The sequence below is a fragment of the Micrasema longulum genome, unplaced genomic scaffold (genome assembly GCF_059751315.1).
Source record: "Micrasema longulum isolate JH-2025_06_02 unplaced genomic scaffold, ASM5975131v1 h1tg000198l, whole genome shotgun sequence".
In the NCBI taxonomy this organism is placed as follows: Eukaryota; Metazoa; Arthropoda; class Insecta; order Trichoptera; family Brachycentridae; genus Micrasema; species Micrasema longulum.
The window spans coordinates 384,079-398,588 of record NW_028277403.1 but is presented as its reverse complement, the minus strand read 5'-3'; the positions used below and the strand labels follow the sequence as shown (position 1 = coordinate 398,588).

General features: G+C 31.8%; 1 protein-coding gene across 1 annotated transcript in view; it reads right to left on the bottom strand.

The window, feature by feature from the left end:
- The window catches only part of LOC148283775 (protein dissatisfaction-like), a 126,752-nt gene that overhangs the window by 51,270 nt on the left and 60,972 nt on the right, over positions 1-14,510 (bottom strand). The window contains exon 3 of the mRNA XM_088243284.1: positions 13,253-13,414. Coding sequence (XP_088099410.1) covers positions 13,253-13,414 — 162 coding nt within the window. The remainder of the gene's footprint in view (positions 1-13,252; positions 13,415-14,510) is intronic.

Sequence of the window (14,510 nt, the reverse complement as noted above, 5' to 3'; positions counted from 1 at the left end):
ATGAATGCCTTAAATCAAAGCTGGATATAACACATTATTTAACTAGATATTTAAAAAAAATAGCTTTTTCTTTTAATTGCACGTAAATAATTAAATTCGACCTTAATCCCTTTAATTACATGATTAATTTCTAATTAGGATTACAAGACTAGAACAACAATACATAACGTGGTAACAAACGCCTTTATGAAATAGTTAACATTGAGCTTCTATCTGTTATAAAGGCGCTAACCCCAATTGTCCCCCTCCCTTGAGAAGAGTAGCAAGGAAGTTAGTAAAGTTGTGGCAAGTGGGAAGCGAGAAGTAGCTATAGAAGAAGAAGATAAGTATCTACGGGCGGAGCATTGATGCCTAACTTACTTCAACTTTAACGAACCAACTTGAAGTTAGAAGCGAGACTTGAAGGATACTGCGTCAAAACGATTAAAAATTTTAAAACCAAAAAGAAAATATTGTTAAATGAATTTCTTAAATTTTTATTAAAGGCACTTATTTCGGAATTTTCAATGTTAAATGATTTGATCAGGTATTTCTTTTGTAAAAAAATACTGAATTGTTTTTTAAACGTAAACCGGCATTACAATACATAAAGTATATAAAGCATAACATTTTATTTATCAGTTGCTTATAAACAGCTACGATATATTTTTAATTAAATAGATATAAAATATTACAACAGGGATGGAACGCATTTTAGAGAAAGGAATATGGAAGTCTAGACATTTAAAAGGCTTATGACTTATTATTGGCTGGTTTAAATGGCCACTTTACACGCTGTGTAACATTCACCATTTTGCCTATGTTTGAAAATCCATGTTTTTTCAATTCTTTTATCTGTTGATTTTAGTGAAGTTAAAGAGCTGAAACCTTTATTGTTAATATTGATGACCCCCTAGCGGGTGAAATCCAGTCTTTTGTCTACAAACATTTGGACAAAATATTGGAATAGATGTAAGTCTAGAAACATGTTTTAAATTTAGAACAAAATTAACGCTCGTTTCATTGTGAGAAGGTAATAGAGCTTTTTTTTTATTGTGCCTTAAAAGTAGGTTGATGTTTTTAAATAGGCATTTAAATGTTTATTTAAATAAAACAATCATAAGTCAGGTTATGGTCCCGTGGCTAGTGTCTCGGACTCACGGATCAAAGGTCCGTGGTTCAAATCCCTATTTACCCCAACTTGATTCCCATTTTCTAATAGTGAGTTATTTACAACTCGTTGGAAATGGCCTTTAAAATTAAATATTTGCAAAAATTATTAGAACGCTAATATTTTTTTTATTAAAAAAAAATAAATACAAAATTTCACGTCACAATTAAAAAAACTCTTTAAACTAAAACCGATGAAAATATTGTTTTTTCATTAATCAAAAATTGTTTATTAGAATATCGATTCCCCTCTAAAAATTAAACCTATTTGTGTATAATGAAACGTCATATTTCTTGTTCTATAAATACAAAGGCAAATAGCAATAAATTTATTCGATTCCATAAAAATCAATTTAGAAATCTGTCACTCTCCAATGGAAAACGTAGTGTTTAAAGGGGCCTGAATTTAAAATACAAATCTGTGTATAAAATTGAATCACTATCTTGGACAAGTAAGGTACCGGGATCGGTTAATGGCTAGGTCAACATAAAATATTAATTTAATCGGTAGTTTTTTATTCCTATATTTTGCGGTCCCTTGACTGGCTTCCGAAGCCTGAAACTGGTCTACTTACTTTTATGTTAATTACAGTTTATCACTGAGACGCTATTAAGGGAATGATAATGACGATGATTTTTATTATTTTGTGTTATTTAAAAAAAAATGAATCTTAAATATCAACGCAGTATTCTAGGATACATTACTTGATGCGTCACCACAAGTGCTGCCTAAGTTACTCGGGGTAAACTTTTAAGATCAAGTTGCTATATGCTGATGGCTGCTTAGTTCTTCATCCTTTAAGTGAAGGTTTACAACATATCCCTGCATATATAAATACATACATACATTACCTACATACATGTATTAATTTATGCATATATTATAATATGAGATGTAGGTATTTAACTTACCAACACAGTAAACCAGTATAACATGTGGGACAGAAAATGGTGCAGAACAAGATTTTAAAAAATACTTAAAAAGTACTTGATATTAATAGGGTATTTTCAGGATTTTCGCTGTTTTTATTTTTAAATTAAAAAACAATTACGATGGTACCGGTATTAATTTTTTTTTCGTGTGACTTCGGATAAATTTTCTACAAAGGTTTCAAATATGCATATTATAAATTACCCGAAAATAGACTTTAGCGCTCTACGGACTAATGGCACGTATGACGTTTTAGCGCCAAACTTGGACACAATGTTTATTAGAAGCACAGACGGCGGTCATAACGTGTGACGTCAAAATATCCTGATGCCGACTGCGAGCCGTTTTAATTGGAATTAGAAAATTATAAATAAAAACTTGTTTTGTATACATATCAAGACAGGCGCCGGGCCGTAACGTAGTTTGTTAGACGGCTAACTGGGAAACTGGCGTCGCAAAAATCCAAGAAGATTTTTTTCACAATTGGTCTGGGTGTTGTGGTGTGTTTTTCATAACTTCCTCCCATTTTCTCACTTTTCTACCTGCTGACAAGTTCCTAAAATAGAAGCTTAGTGGGTTATTCCCTTTAAAAAAAAACCCATCATTAGGTTTGGGAAAATCCTTTCAAATTACATTAATCGGGTTGTGGTCCTGTGGCTAGTGTCTCGGACTCACGGACCGAAGGTCCGCGGTTCGAATCCCACTCTACCCCAACTCGATTCCATTTTCTAATAGTGAGTTATTTACAACTCGTTGAAAATGGCCCTCAAAATTAAATATTCGGGTAAATCATAAGAACGCAAATATTTATTTAAAAAAAAAAATAAAAAAAACCCATTATATTTTTAACGTTATTTTCAACTTGTGAAAATACCATATTCTTTGACAGAACTCAGAGTAGATGACCAGAAACATGTTAATTTGAAGAAAAAAATCAACAAACAAAAATGTTTTTAAACTGCTGTATTGAACAAATATGGGTACATAGGTGTATACTTTTTGTATCATTATCCTATTGACCCCAGTTTTTCATTCAAATATACATCTAATTTAAGTGTATTTACTCACATAATTACCAAAATTTGAAAACGGTGAGTTGATTTTTTAATTACTGGTATCCTTAAGCAGGTCTATATTTTTTCCCGCTGTTTTTGGTAGCACGCACTATACATAGGCGTTTGTTTTCTAATTTGACAGCTGACTTTGGCAGGTTTGTTGGTTTGAGAAAGAATTCCCGTCGTCCTTCAAAATAATATTTAAGGCAAGGTTAAAAATATACTGTTAATAGGTTTTTTTATTTTTTCCCGGTTTATTGTTAGTTTAAGCGACAGTATTAATTAAAAGTAATTGTGTAAATGGGAGACGCGGCATGAAGGATGAAAGCAGAGCGATAATACGGTTGAAGTCCGATCTCTCAGACGAATGTGTGAGAAATCAATGTATGACAGCGTTACGAATGATGAAATCAGGTGAGAGTGCAAATCTGAGACGGGTATAATAATAAAGATTAAGAAAGGGTTTGTGAAATGAATAGATGACGAAAGAACGGTAAAAAAATTACCGATATATGGTGAGAATGAACGGTAAAATAGGGCGAACATGTCCAAAAAGACGTGGCATTATCAGATAAACAAAAATCTTATATCTGATCATGTCAAAAGCAGACACAACCGAATAGCATGAATAGCAATATGTTTAACTGTATAAGGAGCCAGGAATGTATGTCAGGATAGACGTTTGTGGTGGTTCATCCTCTCTGCCTACCTACTGTACAAGTTGTAAAAGTTTTCCAAAGACATAAATCAAGTCTTGACTCTTTGAAGCATATTGGTATAAAAAATGTTCTACATATTTAATGTGTTTTTTTGATACTAGAACAGTAGTAAATATAAACTACAACATTGATAATACAACACAGACATTTCATTTTCGCTTACGTCACTAGTCTATGACTGATTTGAAGAGTTGTTTACTTCCTTACTACCTTAATAGTCAAATTTATACTATCTAGAAAAACGTTTTCCCTTTTTCTGGACTCAATAATAATCTAAGAAATAATAGTAATTAATTATTGTATACAAAAAATAAAAAGCTGTGCCTCAAAGAGTTAAAGGGTTGCAGGAACGCAAATAAATATTTTGAATAAAAAATCGGTAAGGGGTTGAATAATATTTGATTAAATAAGTTCCAGTTTTCTTCTCACATCCGTCACTATTCAACCTAACACTATGTAGAATCAGACTTATCGGGCGGTTGCTTTGTGTTGGAAAATGGAGAACTCGTCTCTCTCAATTCTCATGTCTCGGTTCTATTGTACAACAAAGGGCGCCATCCGTCTGTGCGGAAGAAAAGATCGCAGCATGTATAATATTGGTTTTTATAATGGATTCCAAGTTGACAAAGGCTTCTCGAGTGATGGAAACGTGTGAAGAAGGACACATATCATGCCTTCAATAATGCAGTTATTTTGCGAAAGAACCGTGATGGATGCCGGTGAAAAAATGATGAACTGTCTGTTCATTATTACAAGAATTTCCAAATAAACAAACCAGCCGCGTGATCCACGACGGAGATAACCTATTTCACACATATCATCTTAATCTTAACGGCACGATGAAATTTTAGTGGATTGACATTTATTAGATTCGTTAGTACCTGTTTAAATTTGATAGTATTTATATTTTTCTTCTTTTTTTTATAAAGCTCCATAGTTAATGACTTCAGTAAAAATATCAATAAAAACGCCTCAGTTAATATATTATTTAAAAATAAAAAAAATATATTAGCGTTCTTATAATTTCCCAAAATATTTCAATTTTGGTGACTATTTTCAACGATTTGTAAATAACTCACTTTTAGAAAATGGAAATCAATTTCGGGTAGAGTGGGGTTTGAACCTCGGACCTATAATTCGTGAGTCCGCAACACTAGCCACGGGACCACAACCTGATTCAAATAATATAATAAAACATAGCAAAATATATGTGCTGTAATTCACCACTGTAATTAGGCCTCCTAGACTGTTGTGTCAAATAAATAGATTTACATGAAAATATATTTTTCTTTAAATTGGATTAGTTTTAATAAATAAAACCATTGAACTTCCTCATTGTAATGTTTAAATAAAATAAAGGCTTTGACTTCCACATTCGTTAAAATCGCATCTAATACACGAAAGTGGGTAAAATAATAATAATAGTCTATGAACACTCGCGCGAGACGAATCCTGATCCGATTCATTTTGCTTTTTTATCTATGCCTTTGGCATAACATCTGCAGTGTTTACGATACCTACCCGTAGGGATGCAACGTCATCCAACAAAATGTCCACTATAGACACATCGATATTTGAACTAATTATATCGTTTATGTTAAAAACAAGTAAAGTTCTTGTTCAATTTAAAGATGGTTAGTGTCCCTTTATCTAAAAATGATTTTGAAATTGAACGAGATACCATTAAACAAATCGCTTTAAATAACAGTTATACCGCCAAATTAATTGATACCCTTTTAAATAGAAAACTAAAACAAAAATCAACAAATAAATTCTTATATCCTCCCATAAATGATAATAAAGATTTATCTTTAGATAATACTTGTAAATTGAGGAGAATTTTCTCACTCTCTCATGTAAAGATGTCTCAGAAACTTCTTTTGGATTTTCTCTATTATAAGAGAGTACTTCAGTTCATGTGGCTCCCAAATCATCGAGCCACTCTCGAGTCTACTTCGCATCAAAGAGTTGTAAAAAGTTCTCAGTACGCGGGTATTTTCTAAAACCCTGGCAGACCGCAGAAAAAATCCTAACATCTTTAATGCATTACCACTGATTGTCTCTTCGTGTTCATGAAATGTCAGAGTGCTCACAAATCTAACGCCCAGATCCTTAACATTCGATGTTAGTATCAGATTCTGGTCATTCATTTTGTAGCGAAAAAAAGGGTTTTTTTGGTCCTGGTGAAGAACGTGACAGACACTTGGAAACATTAAACCTTAGTTTGTTTCGCTTTCCCCATTCAGACATATTAGATATAACCTCTCGGAGAAGACGAAAATATTCAGAAATTGTCACCTTTAAGGATAGTTTGAAGTCATTCGCAAACAACAGAAAACATGGGTTCAAAATTACATTTTTAATATTTTTAATGAAAATTGAGAACAACAATGAACCCAGGTTAGAGCCTTGCGGGACACCCGAGAAAGTATGGAAACACTCTGACGCGAATAGACCGTAGAAGACGTATTGGTTCCTATTTTGGAGGTAGCTCGCCATTAATTTTAACATACCATCCGAGAAGCCAATCTTATACAGCTTATTTAATAAGACATCATGGTCGACAGTATCAAAGGCCTTGGCGAAGTCATTATACGTATGAACAGTCTACCTGATGTCCTGCATCCAGAGCTTCCGTGACGTAGTTCGTAAAAACCATTAGATTGGTTTCAACCGAGCGGCCTTTCCTGAACCCAGCATGTTAATGCATGTTTAGACACGGTGGTGTTCGCAAATTCATAAATCTGCATGTAATTTATGTATTTTTGGAAATACTGTATATATATACTACGGTGATGGTGAAGGTGGAGTTGTACTTTAGTATTGGCATGTTGGTGTAGTTAGTGTCCTGACGAAGAAACGGGTACGTCTCGAAACCGGTGGAATAAAAAAGTCCGTTAGTGGTTAGATACTAATATTTACTAACATTTGTTATTAATATCGATTTAAAAAATATCGTCAATCTTATGATTTATTTCTGTAAACAAAAAATACATATTCACGCACACTCACACTACAAAATATACTATCTGCAGTAGACATTATCTAAGTATTATACATATTACTTAGTAGTTGCTATTATATTAATAATAAAAGTCATGATTTTTTTTGTTTTCTACGTATAGTTTTTAACAAAAAAAATCTTTTTTTTTTGTTCTCAAAAAACAAGAGATCGTATATTTTTTGTATGGAAAATTGATGACTTTACGCCTGTCTAACAAATGTGGGTTGTCAGGTTAATTTCCTGGTAAGATTAAAACAAATAAAGAGTGATTCTTCTAAAACCTTGGTGTTCTGTGCAGTAATTTAACTTGATGAAACAAACCTTAGTAATTTATGGCAAATATGTTCAAATGCATTGGATGTTACTATATGTTGTATTAGTTTTTTTTCAAATTTAAAAATGAGATCTAATAAGAAAATAATATGGTGAGGCTTATACGCCACTCGAAAGAAAATTTTCTGTCCTACAAGACATTATGTTTGCTTTTACGTAACACATATTATTTTATTTTAGTAAAAGAATTCAAAATGGAATGTCAAGTAGACGACACTGAGTATTTTGACACCTCTTTCTGTTCGTTTTCAATTGAGGAATAAGGGAGGAAACAAATAAATAGAATTCACTTTTGATTAATTTGCTAATGAATAATGAAGGAATTATCGGGGTCGGTATTAAATAAGAACACCTGTGTCGAAAACTATTATGAAAGTTTTATCTTGAGAATGGGTTTTGACATAAGTTATGTTCCTTTTTTACAAATTAAGAGAAAAAGAAGACTAATTACCATAAATTAGTCAGTTATGTATTCTTCTTGTGTTTAGTCGGTTTCGTGGTGTAGTGGTTGCGTTTGCCTACCATGCAGAGGTCTCAGGTTCGATTCCCGAAATGAAAATTTTATTTAAAAAGGTATTTTTACACCAGAATATTTCATAGTCCCAGGACTGGTACCTGAAGTGTAAGACAGATCATCTTACCTTCGTGTAACAAAAATGATCAAGATACACTGCGATTGGTGTACCAATGCAGTGCCCTATGCACCATTAGGTGGGAAAAGGGAATGATGATGGATTAGGTATTCTTCTTAGGTGTCTGTTTTCTCCTTTCTTTCCACGGTTTAACGCGAGCAGAAGATGCCGAAAATGCCCACTTTTGTTTATTAAACATTTCAGTTTGATGGCTTGAAATCAAGTAATATAATATATAGCAACCACAATTTTATTTGATACGTTGATGCTATTTTTCTTACCCCCAAATGCGTTTTTTTTGTAATTTGAAAATATATTCGTATTTCCGTAATCGAAATTTGTTCGGCTGTGGCATTTTTTGTAAACAGGCCTACATCGATGCATTGCGTTGCATCCCTATTATTCGTACCTGGAGATTGTAACACGCCATGGACGAACAGATTCGATTATCTCTGGTCTTCTGTCTCTTCCCCTATCCCGATTAAATAACATATTGGTCCTATTCGCGACGCGAGCCGGTCCCTATTTTCTACTAATCGCCGCGGGTCATTGGTACTCTGGATCAGCGCTATATCAAACGTTCCTATATGCGTATCGAACGACCCCCGATATATTAAACACATCACGCGAATACGGTTGCTAGATAAATTAGTCTATCTTCTATCAAGTGGGAAGGGATTAATAGTTGGGGTTGATATAAATAATGATTTCCTAATTGAATATTAAATGCAGCGAGCGCGCTTTATTGAAGGGGGTAGAAAATAAACTTTTTTTTCTAAAATTGAATTTATTGACGCCTTTCTAAAATCTGGTTCATGTTGAGATCATAATAAAAAAAATAAATGATATTGGAGTAAAATCTCAAGAATGTTAACTACTAAAATCATACTTAACAAATCGGAAGCAGTATAACTTTATAAATGAAAAAATAGTAAAATACAAACAGTAAATTTTGGAGTACCACAAGGATCTATTTTGGGTCCACTATTATATATTTTATATATTAGTAATTTTACCTTGTACAATTTTAAAGGAAAACTTATTATGTATGTTGACGACATTAAACTATTCTATAAAAATCAAACAGACGTATTGACAAACAATGACATACACGTAGACCTAACTATGTTGACTAAATGGACAAACACAAACTTACTTACACTTAATGAAAAAAATGCAATATTATCCATTTTGAATCTAGAAAAAAATGACATAAAGTAGATGCTTACATAAATAATGAACGACTTACTGAAATTGAACATGTTAAATACATAGGACTAACAATAGACAGACAATTGACATGGACAATTCATATCGACAATTTAATTAGCAAAGTGGCGACATTATCCGGTCTTTTTTTTTAATCAAAAATTTTGTTCCGAAAACGGAAAAAAATCTAATTTCCGAAACCTATGTAAAAACTAAAATATATTATATGCAACTACTATGGGGAACAGAAAATCAAAATGACATAAACAGACTACAAAGATAGCAAAATAAAATATTAAAGTTAGTATATAACCTACTCTATCTAATAGCAACCAAAGAACTTTTTAAACAAACTAACTAATTAAATGTAACTGAACTTTTAAAACTAGAATCCTTAATTTTTTTTCATAAATTAGCCACTGATGTTATTGTAGGCGAATCACTAAAACTTGAAAAAAATTGTAGTAAACATCTACACAATACGAGAATATCATAAAAATATCATGTACAACCTTCTAAAACGAGACAAGGACAGTCGATACTAATAAACCATGGACTGAAATCATACAATAAATTACCAGACAACCTTAACAAAAGATGTTAAAAATATTATCAATAAGAGTACAATATGAATTTCAAAAAATATTTTGTTAAATGTATGTAGCTCGTAAGGGTTTTTCACTGAAATTTTAAAATAAAAAAAATTAAAAATGTAGTACTAGCAACGCAATGTCCTTTGCATTGTATTAGGGAGAAATTAGTCAGGTTATAATTAAGAATTTTCCCGCTATAAGAATATATTTTTTCGAGAGAGAAAGTAGCTCGTATCGATTGCCGGTCCTCTAACTGTCACTATGAAAAAAATATGGGGATGTGTTAGTCTATGATAACGTAGTATTACTATTTTGTTCACAAATCCAAAATCCCACTACAAAACTAAAACGGAAAGCAAACCAAGCTAACCATAGAAAAAGCAAGTCAATAATTATAGAAAATTGAATAATTTATCTTCACTGAAATCCAGACCCCGACATTGAGATAAAATGTAAAATAGAAGCAGCCCGAACAGCATTTAACAAAATGAAATCTGAGACAATGAATGGTCAAATGTTATATTTTATGGTCTATCTTACTGTACGGTGTAGAGGCGTGGAATTTTAAAGTTAATATTATAAACCACCTCTGAAGCATTTGAATTGTGAATCCACCGTAGAATGTTAAGAATATCTTGGACCGATATGATAACCAACAATGAAGTATTACGTAGATTCAATACTAATAGAGAACTATTCACCACTATTCAGCTCCGTAAGATTTCATATTTTGGTCATGTGTTGAGAGGTGCTAAATATGCCATACTTCAGCTTGTCATGAAGAGGGAGATCGAGGGACGTAGAGGGGTCGGAAGAAAACAGCTTTCTTGGCTTCGAAACATCCGAGCATGGGCAAGGATTAGAACTGTGGAGGAGCTGTTTATGCACTGTTCAGGATATGAAAGCTAAAGTGATTTTTAACGTCGGGGGGATCCGGCATGACACGTGAAGAGGAAGAAGAAATCTTTTATTGATGTCTCACCTTATATATGATAAAAAAATAAGTACCCTATTTACTTCTCACCTCTTCGGCTATCCCTGTGCAAAAAAATGCGTTAATAATAGTTTAGGATTCTGACTGCTGTTTTAGTATTTATGTTAATTTGTAAAAAGAAAAAAATAAATGTATAAAACAAATAAACTTATAAACCTTTGACTGGATATTAATTTTTAATAGTTTTTAAAATTTAAACATTTAAAAAAAAAAAGAAAAAAAAAAAAGGATTATTTTCTTTCTTTTTATATTTTATTTTTAAAACAGGTGAGCACCCCTGAGCTCTTATCAGGAGACATTTAGTATTATTCCTAGGGCATTCAATATACATTGCAACAATACCAACAAATCAATGATTGTTGATTTTTGCTATTTCGAATATACTTCGAGTTATCTATATTTTTGTTATTATTTTTTAACCTAAGTATGTTAAATATTAAAATTCCAAAGTTGTTATATAGAACAATGTATAAAACAACTGTGTAATATGTATAGATATATTGTTATTACATTATTTCATAATTTTGTAATAGAACACTGTTATGTTAAAAGTATTTATGTTTATGTTTATAAAAGGCTTTGCTAATTAAATTATCGATACGAATTGTCCATGTCAATTGTCTGTCTATTGTTAGTCTTATGTATTTAACATGTTCAATTTCAGTAAGTCGTTCATTATTTATGTAAGCTTATTAATTTAAAAAATTCTTGGTACACTTCCACTTATTTATTTTGACCAATTAGCGCTTTCACCCTCTAATGGGCATCTTCAGACTGGTGAATATTATACAGTGTAAGGGTAATTTATATAAAAGCTAGCGGGAGAGCTATTAAATACAGAGTGAAAGAACATTGAGCTTAAACTATGCATCCCATTTAAATGAATTTAAACATACTTTTGATAAAACAAAAAACATAAAAATTTTACATGTAGGACATAAAGGTCAAAAGTTAGATAGATTAGAAATTTTAGAAATAAATTGGATAAAAAATAATAGTGATAGAATTTTAATAAATCAGCAGATAGAATTTAAAAACTCACCCTTATTAGCCCCCTTAGTTAGACCCTATACATTGTAATAAAACAATAAATATATTTCAAATAATAGAATATTTTCTTAAAGTACACCGCCGCCAACACATGTTTCAATAATTTGTCTCACTCTGTTCCATTGCAATATTGCGTATTGTATCTTTTTCAACTTATTTTTAAATGTACCTAAACTTAAGATAATATTTAGTTATATATAAATTACCCTTACACTGTATAATATTCACCAGTCTGAAGATGCCTATTAGAGGGTGAAAGCGCTAATTGGTCAAAATAAATAAGAGGAAGTATACCAAGTATTTTTTAAATTAATAACTTATATGGAAATATAAGTTATTACATTATTATTATAATGTGAATAAAAAATTAATTTACATAGTTATTTCGATATAAATAGAACGGGTAGAGGGATATTAATTGATTAAATGCGAAAAAGAATTTGTTCTTCGTTATTTAAAAAAAACGTGATTAGTGCACAACCAATCATCGTTGTGGTGTTACTAAAAAGGTAAAACATTTTTAAAAAAAACAATACACTTAAGTATATTTACAGGTGTATGCAGATTGTAGATCGTAGAATATAGTTCAATACTTCTAAAGGTAGTCACTCAACGGTTTAATCGGATTACTTTTAGCCATGACACGATTAACGATTTATGCATGTTTTGTCCCGTACACATACGATTGAAGGCGAGTTTTCCCGAGCATTTAATTTTTCAGAGAGCCACCCGGTTGCGATCGGAATATTTTCATTTATCTCAATGAAAAAGTGAAGTGCTACCCGCCACCGACTTTTTTTCTTTGATATTCAGTAATAATAAAAAAAGTTTTTTAAAAATGTGCAAACAAATGCTTAAAATAAATTAAAAGAGCCCGGTTGTTTGATCACTAGTAATTATTAGTAATAAATAGTATTTATTAATTATAATAATAATAATAATCATGGTTTATATACAAAAATAACAATTACTTTATCTACTACATAAACACTTAAGTAACAGATTTCTCTGGATTATTTCTAGTCTGCCTAACTAGGTACAACCTGTTTAAAGGTTTTTTCATCATCATTAGTAATAATTAACAATTTAAAGTATAAGTATAAATTTAAAAAAATTGAAAAAATTATGTGAAAATAGAATATTTAATAAAATAAAAATATTTTGGGCCCATTAGTAAGAGTTAAAATTCAAAATCAATATGTTTAAATTTTGAATAAGGATTCGTTTTATTATACAAAAAGGCTTTTGATTTAAAAATTGTATCTAATGATCGAACGCCCGGCCTTAAGTTCGGTTGTTTGATCGTTAGTAATAGTAAAAAATCTATAGTTATAGTAAAAAAATGATAAAATGGGTTGTTTTTTCATTTATAGTAACTAACAGTGGATTAATCAAAAACTCAACAGGCCAAATTTTGGCAAGAAAAACCTTTTTCTATAGCAGAATAACCAAGAGAAGCATACTCAATTGATATATTCTCTTTTACTCATACTCGTAAATCTGCTTTAAATTTAAGTATTTTAAATTGTATACGATATATCAGTTTAGTGGAATCGATATGGAATAATTAAAGTAATTCTGACCGTCTTTGTTCATATTGGCCTGGAAGCACTTGGCCAGCCTGCAGGCCCTGCATTGGTTCCTATGAGTCTTGTCCACTGGGCAGTGACCCTTCAGCTCCCCACCCGCCTTGCACGTGTACACCCTGTTGCGATGGATAGAGCGCTTGAAAAATCCAGAGCAACCTGAAAACAGGAAAATATATAACAAAGTGTAGATACATTTACGTATACTAATAAAGCCGTCACGTGGTCTAATGGTCAACACGTTTACCTACCAGGCAAGAGGTCTCGGGTTCGATTCCCGACATGGTAAAGATGAAATTATTTTGAGTATATGTTTTTACATTAGAATATTTCATAGTCCCTGTACGTAAGACTGATCATCTTACATTCGTGTAACACAAATGGTCAAGATACGCCCTGTCCGTACGCACCGTTAGGTGCAAAAGGGGATGATGATGATGAATACGGTGCAATATAAGACGGGTTGTGGTTCAAATCAAAGCTCTGAGCTTCGAAATAAGGCTTCCAGTCTCATCAAATTTGAGTCTCGAGAGTGAGACGAAAATCGGACATAATGGTAAAATAAAGACTTCATACCTTCACATTGACGGTAAAGTTAAAGATAAATACAAAGATATACTACCGATACCCCCACCATCAAGTTTTTATGTAAGTACATCGGTTTATACCGACGGGTCTAGAACCCCTCGATACGTTTATCTACGCATTAAAAGTATCAAAAATTTTGTTCCACCAAGCAATTTTTCCTCTGAGTATGATTTATTAATTTTTTTATTGTTTATCGTTGAGACTTTTTTTCTTAAGGCTTTTCTTATTTTTTTAGGCTTTGTTAAAAATATTATGAGAAAGAAATAAGTAAATTTTGAAGTAGAATTAAATTCCGACCTAACTGTCAGTTTAATAAAAAGAACACCTAGATTCGAAAATAATGTTGCTAGGTTCTGTCCTATTTAAATATAAGAGTATCTTTAGAGTGTAGGCGTTGGAAAGTTACCACTATAAAAAATAATGTAGTCATAATATTTTTTCCATCTGTTTTACTATCTTTTTGAGAGAACGTATCGAGAGTCGGCCTTGTAATCGCTCAGTACTACCTAAGTAGATAAATGCAGACGATGGAGCATATCGTTTTGGAAATGGTTAAAAGTTATTAAAAAATCATATTTAGGCTAGCTTTTTTTGCTTGAATCGGGATTTACTAGAGTTTTTAATCGCTTCGAAGTGGGCGCTTTCTATCACAGAAGCCTATTTAAAA